The 19,218-nt window shown below is 49.5% G+C and overlaps 1 protein-coding gene across 1 annotated transcript; it reads right to left on the reverse strand.

Annotated features, from left to right (window-relative positions):
• Window positions 1-2,906: 2,906 nt before the first annotated feature.
• NCR2 (natural cytotoxicity triggering receptor 2) lies at window positions 2,907-18,096 on the reverse strand. The gene is made up of 7 exons (XM_077764823.1): window positions 18,009-18,096; window positions 17,566-17,907; window positions 11,779-11,833; window positions 11,562-11,735; window positions 6,609-6,758; window positions 3,025-3,168; window positions 2,907-2,928 (listed from the first exon to the last, which is right to left on the reverse strand). The coding sequence occupies exons 1-7, from the start codon at window positions 18,094-18,096 to the stop codon at window positions 2,907-2,909; spliced, it is 975 nt and encodes a 324-aa protein (XP_077620949.1).
• Between the last annotated feature and the right edge of the window lie 1,122 nt (window positions 18,097-19,218).

Here is a 19,218-nt window from a genome sequence, read left to right on the forward strand (position 1 = left end):
CAAGAGGAATAAAGGTTAGAACAGGAGGAGGGGAAGCCCAGGCTTAGATGTGCTCTACGTCCACGGTCATGGAGAGGTCAGAGGAGGCTGCAGCGAGCACTCCCTCTGGCGTGAGACAAATGTCTGTGTTTTGTTTTATTTTTTTTTAAATTGGGGGGTATGGTTTATGCACAGAGTGTACAGTTCTATGAGTTTGACAAATCAGAGTCATGAAACCATCAACACAAGCCAGATATAGACAGACTTCTCCCCGCCCTCAAGTCCCTCGGTCAGCGAATTCTGTCCCAATAGTTTTGTCTGTTCCGTGATGTCTGTTGTATGCAGTCATGCAGTATGCAGCCTTTTTTTTTTTTTAAATATTTTTTATTTATTTCTAGGAGAGAGAGAGAGAGAGAGAGAGAGAGAGAGACAGCGTGAGCAGGGGAGGGTCTGAGAGAGAGGGAGATACAGANCAGAGCCCGACGAGGGGCTCGAACCCACGAACCGCGAGATCATGACCTAAGCGAAAGTCGGACGCTTAACCGAGTCTAAGCCCCCCAGGCGCCCCCCCCCTTTTTTTTTTAATTGAAGCATTAGCCTTTGGAACCCCGCCCTTCTTCGAATGCACTTGAGATTTATCAGTTTTGTTTGTGTGTGCTTTGGTAGTTTGTGTTCCTTTGTATTGCTGAGGTGTAGTCCATTGTATGGAAACACTACAGTTGGTCAGTGGAAAGACCTTTGGGCTGTTTCCAGTTTGGGGCAATTATGAATAAGGGCATTAAGAGCATTTTTGTCTGGGTTTTTGTGTGAACATAAAGTACACCCACTTGCTGTTTGTACAGTAAGTGAGAAGTCAGGGGTGGGATGTGGAGCAGGGCTTTTATTGGTCATGTTAAGCTCACTGGATGATGTAGGGGATGAAACAAATACACACTTAAAGTGTTAGGCAACTTACCAGAACATGCCATGTGGAAGATGAGCCCTCCAACCCCCCAGGGGACACTGAGACGATCCTGTCACCATGGGACATGGTCGGGACAAGATACACTCATCCCTCCCCTGCCTTCCTGGGGACAAGGGGTGGTAGTACCAATCTGCCATGACCTCTGTCTTCCTCGTTGTCCACGGGTTTCAACAGTCAGGAAAAAATTTCCATCTTATCCTACTCAAGTACACTTTATTGTAAAAATAGTCAAACAATACAGAATACCCAGTAAAATGTGAAAGTCCCCCTATCACACACACCTTACCCAGATTTGACCCCTGTTAGCACAGGATCCTTGCATACATTATTCCCTGGTTTTACACACACACACACACACACACACACACACACACACACTGTATCTATGGCTATAGCTTTATCTTTGTATCTTTTTAACTTACAGTAACAAGGAATCATGACATGTGTCATTCAGTAGCTTGTTTTTGTTTTGTTTTGTTTTGTTTTGTTTTGTTTTGCCCATGGACGTCAGTATACACAGATCAGTTTCATTCCTTGTAACCTGCCACACAGTACCCCATCCTAGAGATGAAGCATCGTTTATTCTTCCTTTCCTATTCACGGCCACTTTAATTTATCTCAGACTTTCACTGTTCCTTAGAACGTGGTGACAAACAACCTTTTATAGACCGCTCTGTGCATGCCTGATTCTATTCTGCCACACAAACCCGAGAGATGATTAACTCGTTTGCAGGAAAGGGATGTGCATGTAATGTTTTAATAAATCTGGACAAACTGATTTCCTAAAAAAAATGCACTAATTTATATTCCCATCAGTTTTTGACACAACCTTATCACCACTGGAAATGGCCAATCTTTAAAATTCTTATTAATTTAATAGGGGAAAAACGATCCTCCTCCATTGTTTTAATTTGCGCTTTCCCATGTACTGATAGCATTGATCCTGTCTCCCACATATGAATTTTCCCTGGGTGTTAATTTTAGATTCCAGTTTGTATCCTTTTCTGTTTCTTCTAGTGAGCTGTGGCTCTCTTCTTATTGGTTTTATAAGTTCTTTATACACTCTGGATATGAATCTTTGTATAACATTATTTTCTCTATCCTGTCACTTCAAAAAATATTGTTTGTGGTATCCTTTATCATACTTTATCATATATTGTTTAAAAAAATGAAATTCAAGTGAGTGAATATAAAGATATTGGCTTTATTCAGTGATTCACGAATTAGGAGGCATCCCCTTTAAGCAGCTGGAAAGTAGCTTTCAGAAGCTGTATACAATGCACAAAATGCTTTTATAAGCAGAAGGGGGCAGAAATAGGAAGTTTCTAGCAGAGAGAGTTTCAGGCAAGGTCACCTTTCTGTGGCAGAAGGCAGGGGTCTATCAAGCAGTGCTCACCTGTGCTGACCAGGTAAATCTATATTGACTGGTTGCTAGGAGGGGTGGAAACTGAAGTTCGGTTAGATAGTAAGTCTTGGTTTGCTGATGTGGGGCTTAGCACAAGTGACTCCATTTTGTGTCTATTGTTTCTGTGTTAACAACAAAAAATGGCTTTTAAAGTAGGAAATCTGTCAAGGCTTTTGTTTCTGGCTTCTGTGGTGGGGGACCTGTTTGGAGACAGTAGTCCTCTGGGGAAAGGGTGAGTGAGTAGTATTCCTTCCCAGAAGACTGAAGCCTGTGCAGACCCATTTCCTCAAGGTAGATGTTCACCTAGGAACACCCAGAATGACTGTGAAAATGCGGACAGCTGCAGGGAGCACTGAGTTTCCCATAAGTGTGCCTGAGCTTGCCCCTCGGAACCCAGGTAGGGTGCCAGGGAAGCCAGGAATGGTCTTCTGAGTTCAGTCTTGCTTTGTGCCATCAACCAACGGGTCACAGAGATTTGCTGAGACTCCCTGCCCAGAGGAACCTTTCTCATTCCCTCAGGCTCCAGTCTCTCTCCCCAGCAGTCTGCTGTAGAAGGTCTCAGGTCAGGGGCGCCACGGGGCTGTGGGAGGGGAGCAGCCTGTTCTGTGCCCATAGCCAGAACACACCCCTCTGGCTGCAGGGTCGCTTCTCCTTGCCCCACCCTCCCATCCCTCACCTTTTCTTTCCTCTTCCCCAAGCCCTCATCTCCATCAAGGGCATGGGCAGGCCAGGTAGAGGTGGCTTAGCGGCAATAGTAGGGGACGAGGTCTTCTCAGCCAAGCTGCCCTTCTCCTTGAGCTCCTGGATGGGAGTGGAGGAGCTGAGGAAATGATGTGGTCCCTAGGAAATGGGTCTGAATCATCAGGGTGCCCCAGCACCCCGAGAAGGAAGGATTGAGGACAAAGGCCTCCTTTGGGGATGTGGGAAGCCTAGGCTGGTGGGAATTGGGGGCCAGGAAAACCTCTCCCCTAAGGCACACGGATGGTCTCTGGGTCCTGAGAGGCGTCAGCATCTCTTCTCCACCCCTACTGCTGCTCTTGGCCCCCCTGTGCCCAGCTTTCCCCTCCCCATTTGGGAGAGGCCAGAGAGGTGGGTGGACAGGGGAGGAGCTGAGACATCCCCAGAGGAAACTGTGGTCAACTCAGCACTGTCCTACTCTTTCTCTTCTCTGCACATTGTCTCTCTGCAAACTCTCATTTCCTGGGTACTGGTTTTACCCCTCTCCCCTAGAAGGACAGGCTAAAGACATGACAGGGCCAGAGAGTCACTTGGGTCCTGACCACAGTCCTAAGTCCCATTTGGCTCCAAAGGCGTCACATCCAGGTCTAGGTGGTGGGCCAGTGATGCGTTTCCACCCTGGGAGGTTTTGTGGGCACTGGACGGGGGAGGGGAGGGGTGGAGGATGGGAGGTGCAGGGAGGTGCTGGGGCGAAGGTGAGGAGAGGAAAGCTGAGAGCAAAGGGGCAGAGGGGGCTGGGCAGCGGTCCTCAGAGGGGCTGGTGGGAGGGGATGCGGCTCAGGTGGGCAGAAACAGCCTGGGGCGCTGGATCTCAGAACCCACTACGCCCCCAACCTCCCGTGGCTTGCCAAATGTCACTTGAACAATAAGTAGATGAAAGAATCGAATGAAGTTTCCTTTCATGAACTTCAGGGCTTTTAGAATCAAGAAAATGTTGATGTTTATAAACAATGTACAAAGAAGAGAGAAGACAAAAGATAAGAAACCTGGTGTGGTATGTGCAATTCTAGGCACAGCGCTTGCAGAGATGGGCCCACCGACGTCAAGTTCGGGGATTCACAGAGACGTGAGCACGTTGCTGGGACTCTGGCTGCATTTGCTGTCATCTGCTGACACCTGGGTGGAAGCCTCGGGCACATCAGTCATCGGGGCTGCCCAGGGGTCTCAGTGGGGCCAAGTCAAGCCCCGGAAGTGGGTGCATTTTTCTAATCAGAGTGCTTTTTTGTAATCTCTCCATGGGAATGGGGGTTTGTTGGGGGGGGGGGATTCTATCTAACTTCCAGAGAGGAGAAAGATGTGCCTGCGGCAGACACTGTCATTGGAGCCGCGTCCAGGTGCTCCCCTCCACTTCTTTATTTTTAACTCACTGTATTTTTTATGAGGAAGTATTTTTAAATAAATTGCAGATATCCTGACATTTCACCCTTAAATAATTCAGTATGCAGCACTGAAGAAAAAAAAAAAAGAGCTTCTTTCTACATAGCAAATTAACATTGTCATAGCCAATGTAATTAAAAATAATTTCTTGCAGTGCCTGGGTGGCTCAGTGGGCTAAGCTTCTGACTCTTGATTTTGGCTCAGATCATGATCTTACGGGTCGTGAGTTCAAGCTGGGCATTGGGAGCTGGGCTCCTTGCTGACAGCGGGGAGCCTGCTTGGGATCTTCTCTCTCCCTCTCTTTCTGCCCCTCCCCTGCTCTCTCATTCTGTCTCTCTCAAACTAATAAATAAGTAAATAAAATAAAAAGCAAGACAAAAGAACCCCCTGCCCCCAATTTCTTAATAGCTTGTACTTTCCAGTCTGTATTCAAATTTCTCCACTATGTTCAGCACTTCCATTATGAACAGAAATTCTGGTCTGCCCAAGCAAGTGGGCTGACTTCCCCCAGAATTCCCCATCTTGGGCCTGGTATGGATCTGGGTCCTTGGAGGAGCCCAGAAGGAATGCTGAGGACTGGAAAAAGGAGGCGGATTTCTGAGGAAAAAACCCCAAACCTGGGAGCCCGAACAGTCCCTAGATACCAGCACCCTACCAGACTCTTAAGGGTAAGTGGAGACGGGACAGGGGGCTTCAGCGCCTTCCTGGGACTCTGCACTCTCTCTCTCGGGAGTACTTGAAGTCACGGCTACGCCAAAGACTTATGCGACTTCATAGCAAAGTTACTCATTAAGATGTGTACTTTTTCCATACCACCCAGCAATTCACACAGTTATTCATGGACACTGGCTGGGTGTCCCACACATGGAACTCGGCTCTGACAGCATTGATCGGAGTTAGCATCGGATCCCGCAGGTGAAGGGCTCCGTCCCACAAGACTGCGCCCACTTCAGATGCCAGTCATAGGTCCTGTGCTACAAATCGGGGCTTCCCACAGCCTCTCCTGAGGCTGGACTAATTCGTAGAGCAGTTCACAGAACTCAGGAAACTTGTTTACTCACTAGATTACTGGTTTATTACGAAGGATTACCAGTCCATTACATAGGGTAATAAAGGGTACGAATCAACAGACAGATGAAGCTATACATAGGTGAGCTCCATTGATGGGGCTCCTTCTCCAATCGCAGGAGCTTCTGTCCCTGTGGCATTTGGGACCCAGAACTGCGGCATGTGGGAGCATCCTGGTTCCCCAAGATGAACCTTCACAAGTTCTTTCTTATTTTTTGTTTGTTTGTTTTTAGGCTCTGTTACGTAGGCACAATTGCTTAAATCATTGGCAGTTGGTGATTGATTCAACTTTCAGCCTCTCTTCCCTCCCGGGGAATCAGGGGTTGGGATTAGAAGTTCCGACCCTCTAACATGGTTGGTTTCCCTAGCAACCAGCCCTCAACCTTTTGAGATTTCCAAATGTTACCCTGTTAACATAAACTCAGAGGTGGTGGCAAGTGGCTTGTTATGAGTAACAGGACACCGAAGCCACCCTTATGGTTCTGAAGACATTTTGGGAACTGAAGAATAAGAGACCAAATATGACAAAAGATGCTTCCATCTCAGGAGCAAATGAGGCTTTTATTGCTCAGGAAATTCTAAGGATTTTAGCAGCGGTGAGCAGGAATCATGGATAAAGATGACAATATACACTTATTATAAATTGCAATATCACGTGCATCCTTGCTGGGATCCTTCTGCCGCTCCCTGATGCTCACTAGTGTCCTGCTTCTTCCGTCCCTCCCCAGCCACCTCCTGTCCAACTCTGCTCCTACGTCAATACTCCTTCTCTCACCCACCACCGGAATCTTCCACAGGGGCCCCTGTACCTATGGACTTGAAGCTGTGCTCAAGGGCTGTTGGTTCCTTTATCTGTATCCCCTGGTGCTCTGTCCCTGGCAACCCTAGTTGGGCACAGAAAAGTGTCTGTATCATGCTCATCAGTTTAGCCTCCTGTGGAAGGGCCTTCAGAACTCATCTTCATCCCCTTCCTTTTCCAGAGAAAGAAACCAAAGTTCAGAGAGGGGCAGTGACTTGCCCAAGCTTACAAAGATGCCGATTAGTTTTCTCGGCATCTTATTTCTAAGCCTTGCTCACCTTGTGTCCCTCCACTGACTGGGCTTATGTAGATCCCTACAGGTGAAGAAATGGGTCCAGAGAAGGTCAATGACCTGCTGAAAGAGGCAGGTGGCTTTACCGGCATCTGGGCTCCTGAGTTCCAGCAGAGTTTTCCAGTGCATTTTCCACCTGCAGCCCGAACAGGGCATCAGGAACTGCTGCAGAATGGCACCAGATTCAGAGGCAACCCCTTCGCTGTCCCACTACACTGGGTTGGCCACCATAGCCTCCTGCTAAGGAGGAAGGCTGACACTGGCCACTGTTGGCCCGAAGAGGGGTGTTAGTGAATATGAATGTCTTTTCAGCCCAGTTTGGTCAGTTTCCTCAGTCTGATTCCTTCCCGTGTTCCCTCTGCTGTCCACTAAGTAGAATGGAGCCAATCCCTCCAGGTTACCTGTCCCTCCAGCTGCGATCAGCTCTGAGTTGCCTCTGTTGTAACAGGCGAGTCCTCTTTCTACGATGCCCCACTCCCTCTGAAGCTCAGCCTTTGTTCAGTGTCCTCCGTATGTCAGAGGCTTTATGAGTGTATCATCCTACTTAGTATTCCGAGTAGCTTGGTAACGTGAATATTATCAGTTCTCCTTTCTCTACGGATATGGGCCTTACAAACATTCTCCAAGTTGTCTTAGCCAGGAGCAGAGAAGGAAAGAGGTTCCTTGCTACATAGTGGCAGAAGGCTTAGCGACACTGCCATCTGCAGTAATGTGGAGAGTAGAAAGGGTACCTAGTGAACTGGGTTGGTGTAGCTGAGATCGCCAGGTGAAGTGTTGAGGATGCTGCCTGGCTTCTTCTCGGGGTTTACTGGAAAGTGTGAAAACAGGGATGTAAGCTGTAGGCAGGGTTATTCAACACGAAGGAGCTGGAACCTGACGGCTTTGAAAACTATCGGCATCTCTAGGCAGTGAATGAGGCTAAAATGAAATCCAGAATGTTCTCAGGAAAATAGGGTCTAAAGATGAAACCAAAGGTGACCGTGAGATCCCATGTTGAGACTTTAGAAAGAGAAAGGTGATGGCCTCTAAGGAGCCTGAGGGCTGGAAGGTGGGTGCTCAGAGCTGAGACCAAGGAGGGAAGTGGCTATTCCTGCTGACTGTCTGAATGGGTGGGCGAGGCAGAGAAAGGGGCGAGATCATTGCGGGAAAGGAGGTCAGGAACCAAGAGGCCCAGGATTAGAAAGGATCATCTGTGAGTCTAAATGAGCCTCAGTTCACCAAGGATTATGACAGGAGCCACGGAATGTCACAGTGAGCCAGGAGTTAAGGCCAGTGAGAAGAGAGGGACTCCTGATTATATAGAGATGTCACACTGATGAACATGGTCTATGGTATAGTCTGGTGGCAGGAAATCAGATTGTGGGGCTGCTTTAGGAAGGATAAGAAGGTAGGAAATGGCAGTGAGGAATGAAGAGGAACCGTCCCCCCTGCCCCAGGCTTAGCGGTGAAGGAGAGTGAAATGCCACCGTGGGCCAGAACTCCAGAGAGAGCAGTGTTCGCAGAGGAAGGGCAGATTTCTGTGAAAGTAGGAAGGTGACGTTCAGAAAGGTTGAGCCCATGAGGGCTCATATTTCAGAGGGCAGAGCAAAAAGACGTATGGATTTGGGGAAGAGTGGGAAATGGGGCTCATTTGATGAATTCATAAGATCTTTTGGAGATGCCATCCTGGGTGATGAGGGTGGACCAGGGAGCCCCGGGCTTTTGTGAGTGGGGTGGGCAGGGAAGGAATGGAGCCGCAGCTCTGGGGGTCCGGGCACTGGCTGTGATGGGGGCTGGAGAAGGGGCCAGGAGTCTTTACAGGAGCAAGTGGAGAGCTGGGATCTCGCTCATTCCTGCCCGTGGTGGTGGGAGCTAGGTGGGGTGATTGGATGGAAAATATGAGGTCCCTATGCTCCTGCTGAAGAGATGGGCAAGCTGTGCGGGGCAAGTGGCGATAAATGGGTAAGAATTATATAAATCCCTCCTCAGGGTGAAGACAGAACTCCGCGGAAGTCTTAAAGCCAGTAACAGTTGGATGAATTTAATGGACCAGAGAAATGTGGCGGAGGGAGAAATAAGAGGCAAGTCGATTGTTACCTTAGAAACCCAGGAAGCCTTAGGAATGGGAGGCGGGGGAGGGAGCTCAGGGCGCAGACTACAGGTTGGGGGGGCTGGGATTGAGAAGGGGTCTGGCTCCTAGCTTCTGTGTCTCCCGTGAGACAGAGTGAGTGAGTGGGTCAGCTGCCCACATCCTCTCTCCCTCCTCTCCCTCCTCTCTCTCTCTCACCCTTCAGAGAACCCGCAGGTTGCGTGTGGAGGGTGTGGAGGGTGTGTCGCAGAGACGCCCTCCCAGGGCACCAGGGGCCGTGGAGAGGGACGGAGTGCTCCACCTTGGGCCTGAGTGAGTGAAAGCGGAAGCTGGGCAATGGGGCCCCTTTGCTGGGCCACAGCTGGTGTCTAGAACCAGACTTATCCCCCCAGGAGGAGAGCTGAAAGCACCTTTCTGGAGACACTGAGCTGTCAAAGAGAAAGCATGGAGCCGTGCTTGTCTTGGTCAACATGAGTGGCTGCGACAAAAATGCCACAGACTGAGGGACTTCAGCAACTTTTATTTCTTACAGTTCTGGAGGCTGGGAAGTCTAAGACCAAGGTGCGGGCAGATTCCGTGTCTGGTGAGACCTTCCTGGTTCTTACAGGGTTGTCTCCTCGCCGCAGTCTCACGTGGTGGAGGGAGCCTGAGAGCTTTGTAAGGAGCCTCTTATGTAAGCGCAGAGTCCCATTGGTGAGGGCTCATCGCTCATGAGCTCATCATCTCCCCCTCCCCTCACTAATACCATCATCTTGGGAGTTCGGATTTGAACATATAAATGGAGGGGGGCACATAACAGTCCTTGCCAAATCACTGCAGAGCCCACAAATCTCTGTAACACACACTGAACATCCAAACTTTTCAATACCGGTGCCCTGCCAAGAAGCAGCGGAGGCTTCCAGAAAGTTCTGAGGAAAGACAGCGGTCAACGAAAGGAGAAAACAAAAGATAGAAAAAGGTATTTGGAGGAAACGGAAAACAGACGAGGCTTTAAAAAAAAAAACCCCTCAAAAGTTAAAACTTTTTTTTAAATACTTTTTTAAATACTTAAAAAAACACTTTTTAAAAAATACTGGCCAAGAAAAAATGGCATCGCCAAAGCAAACACGCATGCTGTAAAGGAACATTCTGAGAACAAACAGACCCTTTAGAAATGTTAGGCTGTGAGAGCATAAATAGTAAATCTTTGGATAGAATAACTGGTATGTAACCTCGAGAGACGTTCCCAGAAAGTAGGAATAAAGAAAAATAGAGGAAGAACAGGAGAGCAAAGATAAATTTAGAGGCTCCGTCTGGAAGGTCCGACATCGAGCTTGTAAGTGTCACAGCCACAGCAGTCTTGTGAGGGGCAGTGCCCGGGGTCTGACCAGGGTGGTCTCTGTTGTGGAGCCTCCGCTCAGCGTGTGTAGGACAGAGGGGGGCCCGATCCTCTCCAGGGCCTGCAGCCATGTCGGTGGCAGTAAAGGCAGCAAGCGCGGTACATAGTGACACGGTGGTGGTGACAAGGGGTGGCTGAACTTGGCGGAGCCTGAGGCCCCAATGACGATGCTGGACCCCACCTTCTGTGCAATAAAAATGCACAGAGGTGTTGTTGAGAAAGGACAGTCAAGGGGGCACCATCTAGTAGGAGGTGGGGACCAAAGGCAGGTGCCAGTTAGGGGACTGGCAGAGTGGCCTGGGTACAGGTGCCGGGGATCTCAAAGGGGGACGAAGAGGAGGAAGAGGCAGAAGCAGCAGAGACGCAGGACAGAGTGTGGCTGAGCAAACAGGGACGGAGAGAGACGTGGTGGGGGTGACCTGGGATCCTGGCTGAGCTGTGGGGCCACAGACAGGAGCAGAAAGGGAGGGAGGGCGAGGAAGAGGGGGAGGAGGGAGAGGAAGAGGAGGAAGGGGAGGAGGAGGGAGAGGGGGAGGAAGAAGAAGAGGAGAGGAGGAAGAGAGCAGGGGGAGGAAGGGAGGGCTAGGGGAGAAGGTGGGGGATGGGGGAAGAGTCGGCGTGCCCGCGGTGGTGGCTCTGGTTTGGTGGACATGGCAGCACTGGCTTCCGGCTCCTCCCCGGATGGTGCTGGCCCAGATGCCAACTGCATGTGACCGAGCCGTGGGCCTGGACCTCGGGAGGAGGCCAGGTTGGGAAACCTCGGCACCGGAGTGAGGGGTGTAGCCAACAGTGTTGGATCAAGTTCAGGGGCTCTTCTGCCTTTTCTTCACAAGGAGCAAAGGGCTCAGAGGCCAGGGGGGAGCCGCCGGGGAGCCTGAGGGATACTGGCCGTCCTTCTTGGGCCCTGAGGCCTGGGGTCTGGACCCCGCTGGGCGCGTCAGAGACCTCCCTCTGTGTTGCGCGTGTGGACTCCCTAAGACCCTAGGATGGGAGGGGGAAGAAATACAGGAAGTGACTCGAATCTGCTCTTTGACCCTGCTGCCCCCTCCCCACAGCCTGTCCCCTGCTTCAGCAAGTCTGCCCTCTGCCTGATGGGTCCCTGTCCCCACACCTTGCCCTCAGTCCCACCTACCTTTGCCTTGTGCACTCCCTTCTCCTTGGACGTGACCCCCCCTCCTGTGCACACCCTCCCTCCGACACCACCTGGGAAGGGGCTGTGCCCTGGGTGCGGTTAGGCTTTCCTGCAAGGCGGTGGGAGGGACTTTTTGGTCACACAGGTCAGTGATACTGAATCAGAAGGGGAGAGGGGTGGAGGAAGGAAAGGAGGGGGAGAAGAGGGGAGCATGCAGTGAGGATCTAGTTTGGACAGCCCTGTTGGCTATCAGTTTTCTTGCCTCTGGGTTCCCTGGCTGATTCCCTGTCTGACTATCTGTCCAGGGACGGGAGCCCTTCCTTGCTTCATCCTCCCCCAAACCCAACCCAAAGCCACTCACCGGGCCACCAGGGCCAACAGCATCAGGCTCTTGGCCAGAAGGAGTCCACAGAGCACGGGGACCAGGGTGTCGGGGGCTGCGGGCTGAGAGTGGAGGGTGCAGTTTTGTTGTCTGGAAAACAGGAGACAGAGGGGAAGGGCACAGGTTGGGGTGGCAGCTCTCCGCTGTGGGCCCCTGAGCCAGGGCCGAGCGGGTGAGGGTCCCACCCTGAACTCACTGTGAAAGAGTGGTGATGGCAGAGGAAGCCCGGGGGGCCTGCGTGGAGGCAGAAGCTGTCAGGGAAAGAGAAAGCATCCGAGTTAGCTGGAGGGACAGTACATCTATTCTAGCTGGCAGGAAAGCTGGACCGGGGACCTGGGCTGGACTGGGAACAGAGGCTCAGAACCTTGGGAAACACCAATTGCAGGGGGGCAGGGCTGGGGGCTAGGAAGTCTCATGGCTCAAGACTAGGCAGACCTGCGGTTCAGGCTCCATTCAGTGCCTGTGCCGGTGTTCTTGGCTCCAGGAAGAGCACTGGAATGGGAGTCAGGGGGCCTGGGCTTCTCTGCAAGCATGCCTACCCGTCTGGAAGGGCACTCTCTGGCTCTCCGCCTCCCCAAGTGTGGAAACAGTCACATTCTGGAAGCGGCTTCATCTCTGACATCCCTTCGCACTCTTACACTTCTGGCGCTGTTAGGGGAAGGGCCCCTCCTGGGGAACTTTAAGGCTGCCTTCCCACCCCTGTGCTTCCTGAACTCTGGGTCCCTCTGCAGACCTTGCTGCCTCAATGACCTGGGTAAGTAGGGGTCATTTTATGGGGCGCCCTCTTGATTCTGAAACTTTGTGAGCTCCCTGACCCCCATCCCCACTGCCCTGCCTTCCCGGTAAGAACCCAAACCTACCAGTGCTCAGAGTCCTTAATGGAGGCTGGCGGGAGGCCATCTCTGGAACGGTGGTGGGGGCTATTAAGGATGAAGAGAGAATAATGACTACTGGGGGTGGGTGAGGCCCAGGAGGGACACCAGTGTGTCAGCCCCAAAGCTGTGACAGGAAGCGGGGACTCAGGGTCCTCAGCTAGGTCTTGTATACCCACCCACCCAGGAGCCACGAAGGGAACGGCTGAGGAAAGGAGAGAGGCAAGGGCTGGGAGAGGCATGGGGGATGGGGTGCCTGATGTTGGGACACCCTGGAGAGAGTCCCAGGCCAATGGACATGTGGCCATGACCCCACCCCACAAGGGCACCCTCTCTGAGGCTGCCCAGAGTGATGACTGGGAGCAACCTGTGAGGTCCTCATGACACTCAGGGAAAACTCTAGTCCTGAGCTACAGTGTGGGATCCGCAGGCGGGTACTGGTGCACAAATTATTTATAAGCTGCCTGCGCAAGGTAAATATAGAAATTGGGAGTGAAGATCTTGGAACTTTATCAATCTGACATTGCCTCAAGGTCCAAGCATGTGATTAGTAAAAACTGGTCTGGTTGAACAGGTTGTAGACCAGTTTAGGTACTGGCAAACCATCTCGGAGAGCCACACACGGGGCGGGACCGCATATGCCGAGCAGGACCTTGACACCTGAAGGTTAGTTGCTCGACTATAACCCAAAAGTGTATCAATCCCTGAAAAAAATATTTTTATAAATTTTTATAATCATTGACCTTCTCAATCTACTTTATTTTATTTATTTTTAAAAAAATATTTATTTTGGGGACTGTGCAGTCGGGGGAGGGGCAGAGAGAGAGAGACAGAGGATCCAAAGTGGACTCCATGCTGACAGGCTATCGAGCCCGATGCGGGGCTTGAACCCACAACCCACAAGATCATGACCTGAGCTGAAGTCAGACGCTCAACCGACTGAGCCACCCAGGCGCCCCTATTTTTTTTTAAATTAGAGTTTAACACGATTAGCTAATGTAGAGTAGTGATCCAAGCAGTAAATTAACAGAGAGCAAAACAAAAGTCACTGAGCTTTTTGTCAAGAAAAGTCCTATCTTTTCGGAATGTAGCAGTAGTAATAAACCAAAGGATGATAGCAGAATTAATTCCAAAGGTACTTTTCCTTCTGAAATCATTCCAAAGGGTTGCCTTGGTTTTGTCTGAACATGGAACCCTCCTCTGTGGTAAAGCAGAGCACTGTCTACTTTCTAATCCCAGGAGCCTGTGAATGTCACCCTGCATGTCCAGAGGTGCTGTGCAGATGTGATTAAGGTTAAGGATCTTGAGATGGAGAGACATTGTGGGTGAACCTAATCTAATGATTAGTATTTAAGAGTAGAGAATGTTTCCTAGCTGCAGTCAGAGAGAAATGCAGCTGGAAAAGGGCCTCTGGCTTTAAAGACGGAGGAAGTGGGCCACAAGCCAAGGAATGTGTGGAAGCGTCTAGAAGCTGGGAAAGCTCTCGGTATACAGCCTGTGAGAAAATGGGACTCCGGTCCTATAGCCACAAGGAACTGATTTCTGCCCCAGACCTGAATAAGCCAGAAGTGGATTCTATCCAAGAGCCTCCAGAAAGGAATATAGCCTGCTGTTGACAGCTTGATTTTAGCCCAGTGAGGCCCATTCCAGACTTTTGATCTATAGAACTGTAAAAATCATAAATTCATGTAATTTTAAGCCACTACATTTGTGGAAATTTGTTACAACAGCAATAGGAAACTATGATGCTCATATATAGTATGAGGTTTGTAGTTCTAATTAACGGTGAGGTACTAAAACCCACTGAGTTCGCTGTTGAGGTGTGCTGGCTAATGAATAAATACATCATGAAAGCAAGTGACATTTACAAAACATAAAACCACAAGTTCAAAATGAACTATTTTTTTAAAAAGAGCCCTGAAGTACAAATTTCTTCAAAGCAGTTAGTATTTCACATACAAACTCTAGACTTCTTGTAAAGTCACGCTTCTTGTTGCTAAGACAAAATATCTATCTACACATGTCAAAACATTATTGAAAGACTGTAACAGATGTGTCCGCCCTACCTTGTTGAGCTAGTCTGTGTTCCCAAAGAAGGGAACTTAAATATCACTTTGTTGACACATTCGCTCAGTGTGGCCAGGAATTGGCTAATGAGGAGGAAGACCGACTCCTGGAATAAATAAAGTTCTCAAAACAAAGCGTTTTTCAAGACAACTTGAACCAAATGCACACATGCTGCAAACATAGTTATTTTTTTTTTTTATAATAGGTGGGATTTGAACTTGATGATGGGAACTTATTCTTCTGTATCATTTCGCTTCATTGCCAAAAACACAACTAGCCCTGAACTGAATAGAACTGAAGGGTTTTATTATCAACCAGTGGTTGGGGGTTCCAGTGTCCTGTCCGAAAATGTCCTGATAGCTGCTATATGACAGAAGGACATGCAGGAGCAGCCATTCAGATCAAGGAGCTTTGTACTAGAGTGTAAACCAGGGCACCACCTCCTTCAAATTCTTGCTATGAAAAAATATCAGCTGAACTGCAGGTGTGCTTACCAACATGGTAAAAAACCATGAATTACATAAAGATGAAAGCGTTGAATTTGAAATCGTTCTCTGTATTATGTGATCACGTGGAAACTTCTCACAGTTGTTATTGTGTGCCAGGTTACAGTGATCACTGAGGGTGAAGGTTCTGTTGAGAATGTTTGATCTACGAAAAGGACTCCCTCCTACTGTCTTGGCAAGATAGAAACCCAGGTTAGTACTAACTTTTTAAAGATGGGAATCACACGGTCAGGTTTGGTTATATCACAGCTTTGAGGCTATTCCATGCCAAGGGAGAACGCAACATATTTTCCAATGGCAAATAAAATCTAAGCACAGAAACAAATGTTAGAGGCTTAGAATGGTAGTTTCTATAAACTGTTATGACATGTTCGTAATTCAGTAACGATTATCAGCAAATAGGCGACCTTGGTATTGCATGTCTGCAAAAGTACTCATAGAAAACTCTGGATAGTTTGATGGAAAGTTTTGAATTTTATTTTCTGCCCGAAGAAGATATGTGATAGGAAATGCATAGATCCAGAGTCCATTTTTTTTTATCAAAAGATATTTTAAATATAAACCAAACTCTATAATTTTGGAACTAGCCGCTGATGAAGGATCGAGGATGCATTTTGAAAATATAGCATCGCTCGCTTCCTTTCGTAAACATTAAAAATAAAAATATTGGGCTTGTAGAAATTGATTTAGAATTCCTTCTCAGATCTCTGTCAACATAGCTCTGTGAGACCAGTTTTCTATTGTGACTGTTATTAAAATAAAGCATTAAAACAATTTTTAATATATTTTCTCAGAGGGGTTATGGTGTCTTAATGTAGATTAGATGACAAGCTAGAAGAATGCTCATTTGTCACATTTTTTTAAACAGGTGACTTAAAAAATTTTTTAAATGTTTATTTATTTTTGAAAGACAGAAAGTGAGTAGGAAAAGGGCAGACAGAGAAGGAGACACAGAATCTGAAGCGGGCTCCAGGCTCTGAGCTGTCAGCACAGAACCCGACACGGGGCTCGAACTCACGAACCACGAGATCATGACCTGAGCCGAAGTCAGACGCTTAACTGACTGAGCCACCCAGGCGCCCCTCATCTATCACATTTAAATCCTTAAATGTGGATATTCAGAGCATTTGTTCAAAGTGTGGATGGCATTTACTATGGGACTTTGCTATTTAACTTCTAAGTTTTTGCTCAGCTATAAGGTTAACTACATCCAACACCTACATGTGTACTTTCAACAATCAATGGGTACCGTTCTTATAACTGAACTTTTCCTCCTTATGTTTGTTCTGATTGTCTTTGTTGAAAAGTAATTTTATGTCTGTAAAATTGAATCAGCATTTTGGGCTTGTGCTTTGTATGTGTGTGTTTGTCTCTCATTTTCTTTTTCCAGTAATTCATTTTTATTGTATTTTGCCAAAAAATAGTCATTGATGGCTTGGAGATTTTTGGGAAAGGTCCCCCAGCACTGTCTTAGTCTCCTTGGGCTACTGTAACAAAGTGCCACAGCCTGGGTGGTTTGGAAACAACAGAAATTTATTTCTTACCCTGGAAGCTGTAAGTCTGAGATCAGGGTACCAGCGTGGCAGGGTTCTAGGGAGTTCCCGCTCCAGGCTGTCATTTTATGTCACAGAAAGAGGAGGAGTGGGCTCTCTGGAGATCCCTTTGGTAAGGGCACTAATTCTACTCATAGGGCTCCCCCCCTCATAACCTCATCACCTCTCAGAGGCCCCACCTCCAAATGCCATCACATCATGGATTAGGATTTCAACACATGACTTTGTGGGGGACACAAACATTCAGCCCATTGCAACCGCAGATACTTTGAGAAGCTCTGATTCAGACTCATGTTGGCCAACTTGTTTGTGAAGGGCCGGAGAGTACTTTAGGCTTGTGGGCCACATGGTCTCTGTTGGAACTTCTTCTGTAGCATGAAAATGGCCTTAGATCATATATAAACAAATGACCATGGCTATGTTCCAAAAACCCCCTTTATTTATGGACACTGACATTTGAATTTCCTATAATTTTTGTGTGACACAAAATATTATTTTTCTTTTACTCCCCCCCCCCCAACCATCTAAAAATCATCCTTAGCTTTCAAACCCGAGTTTGCTGTCTGCTGATCTGGGCCAGGAGGAATGGACAGACCCACATGATACCAACATGGTGGGGAGTGGTTTGTGGCCAAGGCCACACATTTACTGAGCACCTACTATGTGCCAGGTACTGGTGTCTTCTCTACGAATGCCAGGCAGTCCTGGGCTCCCTTGTGGCCAGGTCATATGAGCTCAGGCTGGTCAGACTGCTCACATGACTGTTTGGGCACCTTTGAGGAGGCTTGCAAATCATCAAGACAGTGAGTGAGATGTGTGTGTGTGTGTGTGTGTGTGTGTGTGTGTACATGTTCAAGTTCCTGGGACACCTGATCCCAACAGCATTCCCTGGAGAACTGAATGTGGGGGAGGGCAGCTTGGCTTCATGACTAGGAAACCAGGAGGCACCAAAAGGGAGCCAGGGGACCCCTGGGAAGAGGCTTACCTGGAGCCACCGTCAGATAGAACCTTATGGACTTAGAGACAGAGTTGCTGGACGCATGGTAGATTCTACACCAGTAGTGTCCTGAGTCTTCCTCCTTCAGACCCGTCATGGTGACAACGAAGAGGCCGGCATTAGGGTTGTCCCAGATTGAGAACCGAGAGGCCTGAGCCAGCCTGCGGGGACCGGAGCTGGTGACTAACCTGGTGCACTTGAACGTCGATAGCTCCTTACACCAGCTTTTCCTCTCGTAGGGCCAGCCCTTGGGGGGGTACTGGCATCTCACAGAGAGCGTCTGCCCTGCCACTCGGTGAAGTTGCTGTGCCTCTGGTACTGCCCACGAGCCTAGAGAGGAGGCTGCGGGTCAGGGCCATGCCAGGCCTGGCCCCCCAGCAGCCCTGTACCACCCCCTCCGCTCCCGCCCATGCTCTCACCTTCCTCCTCACCTGGGACCAGCAGCAGCAGCAGCAGCGGCAGGAGCGGGGCTCCCTGGGTCCTCTGGCCCTTTTGTCTGGTGCTGGCGGCAGGGGACATGGGGGGTGCTGGGGACAGGGAACTTGGAGCCGGTCTGATTCTGCTCAGCTCTTCTGGCACCTCTGAGATAGACAAAATGAGAAAGGCCAAGGCCAGCTTGGGGAGTGGGAGACCCAGGGAGGGCTGACCCGGCAGGCAGAGATAAGCGGCGACCTCCAGTGGCAGGTGTGAATCTGGGTCAGGAGGGAACAGCCCTGCGGGCGCACAGCTCCTGGGTCTCCATAGAGGCTGCTCCTCTCCTCCGTGCCCTGCCTCCCCTTCCCTCCGACTCTGGGCCTGCCCTTGGGGGAGGAGCTGGGACAGCCAGGAGGAAGCTGTGGTCTCATAAAGGACTGCCTGCTCTGCTCTCTCTGGGCACTGTCTCTTCTTTGCAGGACCCTGGCTTTGCCCCGCTCTCCAGGGAAAGCCACGCTGAAGGTGGGTGACCAGCTTAGGGGCACTCGGAGGTCTGAGCAAGACCCCACTGAAGCCCACTGGCCCTGGGGGTCATCAGAAACTTCATGCCCTGTCCCTCCTGGTGGGTCACTGATGTGTTTCCATCCTGGGGGGCATCATGGGTGCTGGAGGGGAGAGGGGAAGAGGTTGGAGAGTCAATCCTAGTAAGAAAGTATGGGGAGGGCCCCTGGCAAAGGAGGGGAGTGGGGCTGGGGGCAAAAGGAGCCCGGCTGGTGGGAGGGATGGTCATTGGGGAATGGGGCACAGGAGCTTGGACCACCAGTCACCTGTAAACCCTTGACTCCTCCTGCCTGTGGGCACTAGAGCGCTAAGTGTTTCATTGATACACAGACAGATGCAGGACTCCACCATCTTTCTTTAGAGAAATGTACCGCTTTTTAAAAATGATGCAGGGCGCCTGGGTGGCCCAGTTGGTTAAGCATCCGACTCTTGATTTCGGCTCAGGTCATGATCTCATGGTTTGTGAGTTTGAGCCCTGTGTCAGGGTCTGCGCTGATAGTGTGGAGCCTGCTTGGGGTTCTCTCTCCCTTCCTCTTTTTGTCCCTTCCATGCTCGCTCTCTCTCTCTCTCTTTCTTTCTTTCTCTCAAAATAAATACATAAACCCTAAAAAATGATGCAATTTACAAAGAGGTTTTATATAAAACATATGGACAGATGTTGGGAGA

Source organism: Crocuta crocuta, unplaced genomic scaffold, assembly GCF_008692635.1.
Source record: "Crocuta crocuta isolate KB4526 unplaced genomic scaffold, BGI_CrCroc_1.0 scaffold44, whole genome shotgun sequence".
Taxonomy (NCBI): domain Eukaryota; kingdom Metazoa; phylum Chordata; class Mammalia; order Carnivora; family Hyaenidae; genus Crocuta; species Crocuta crocuta.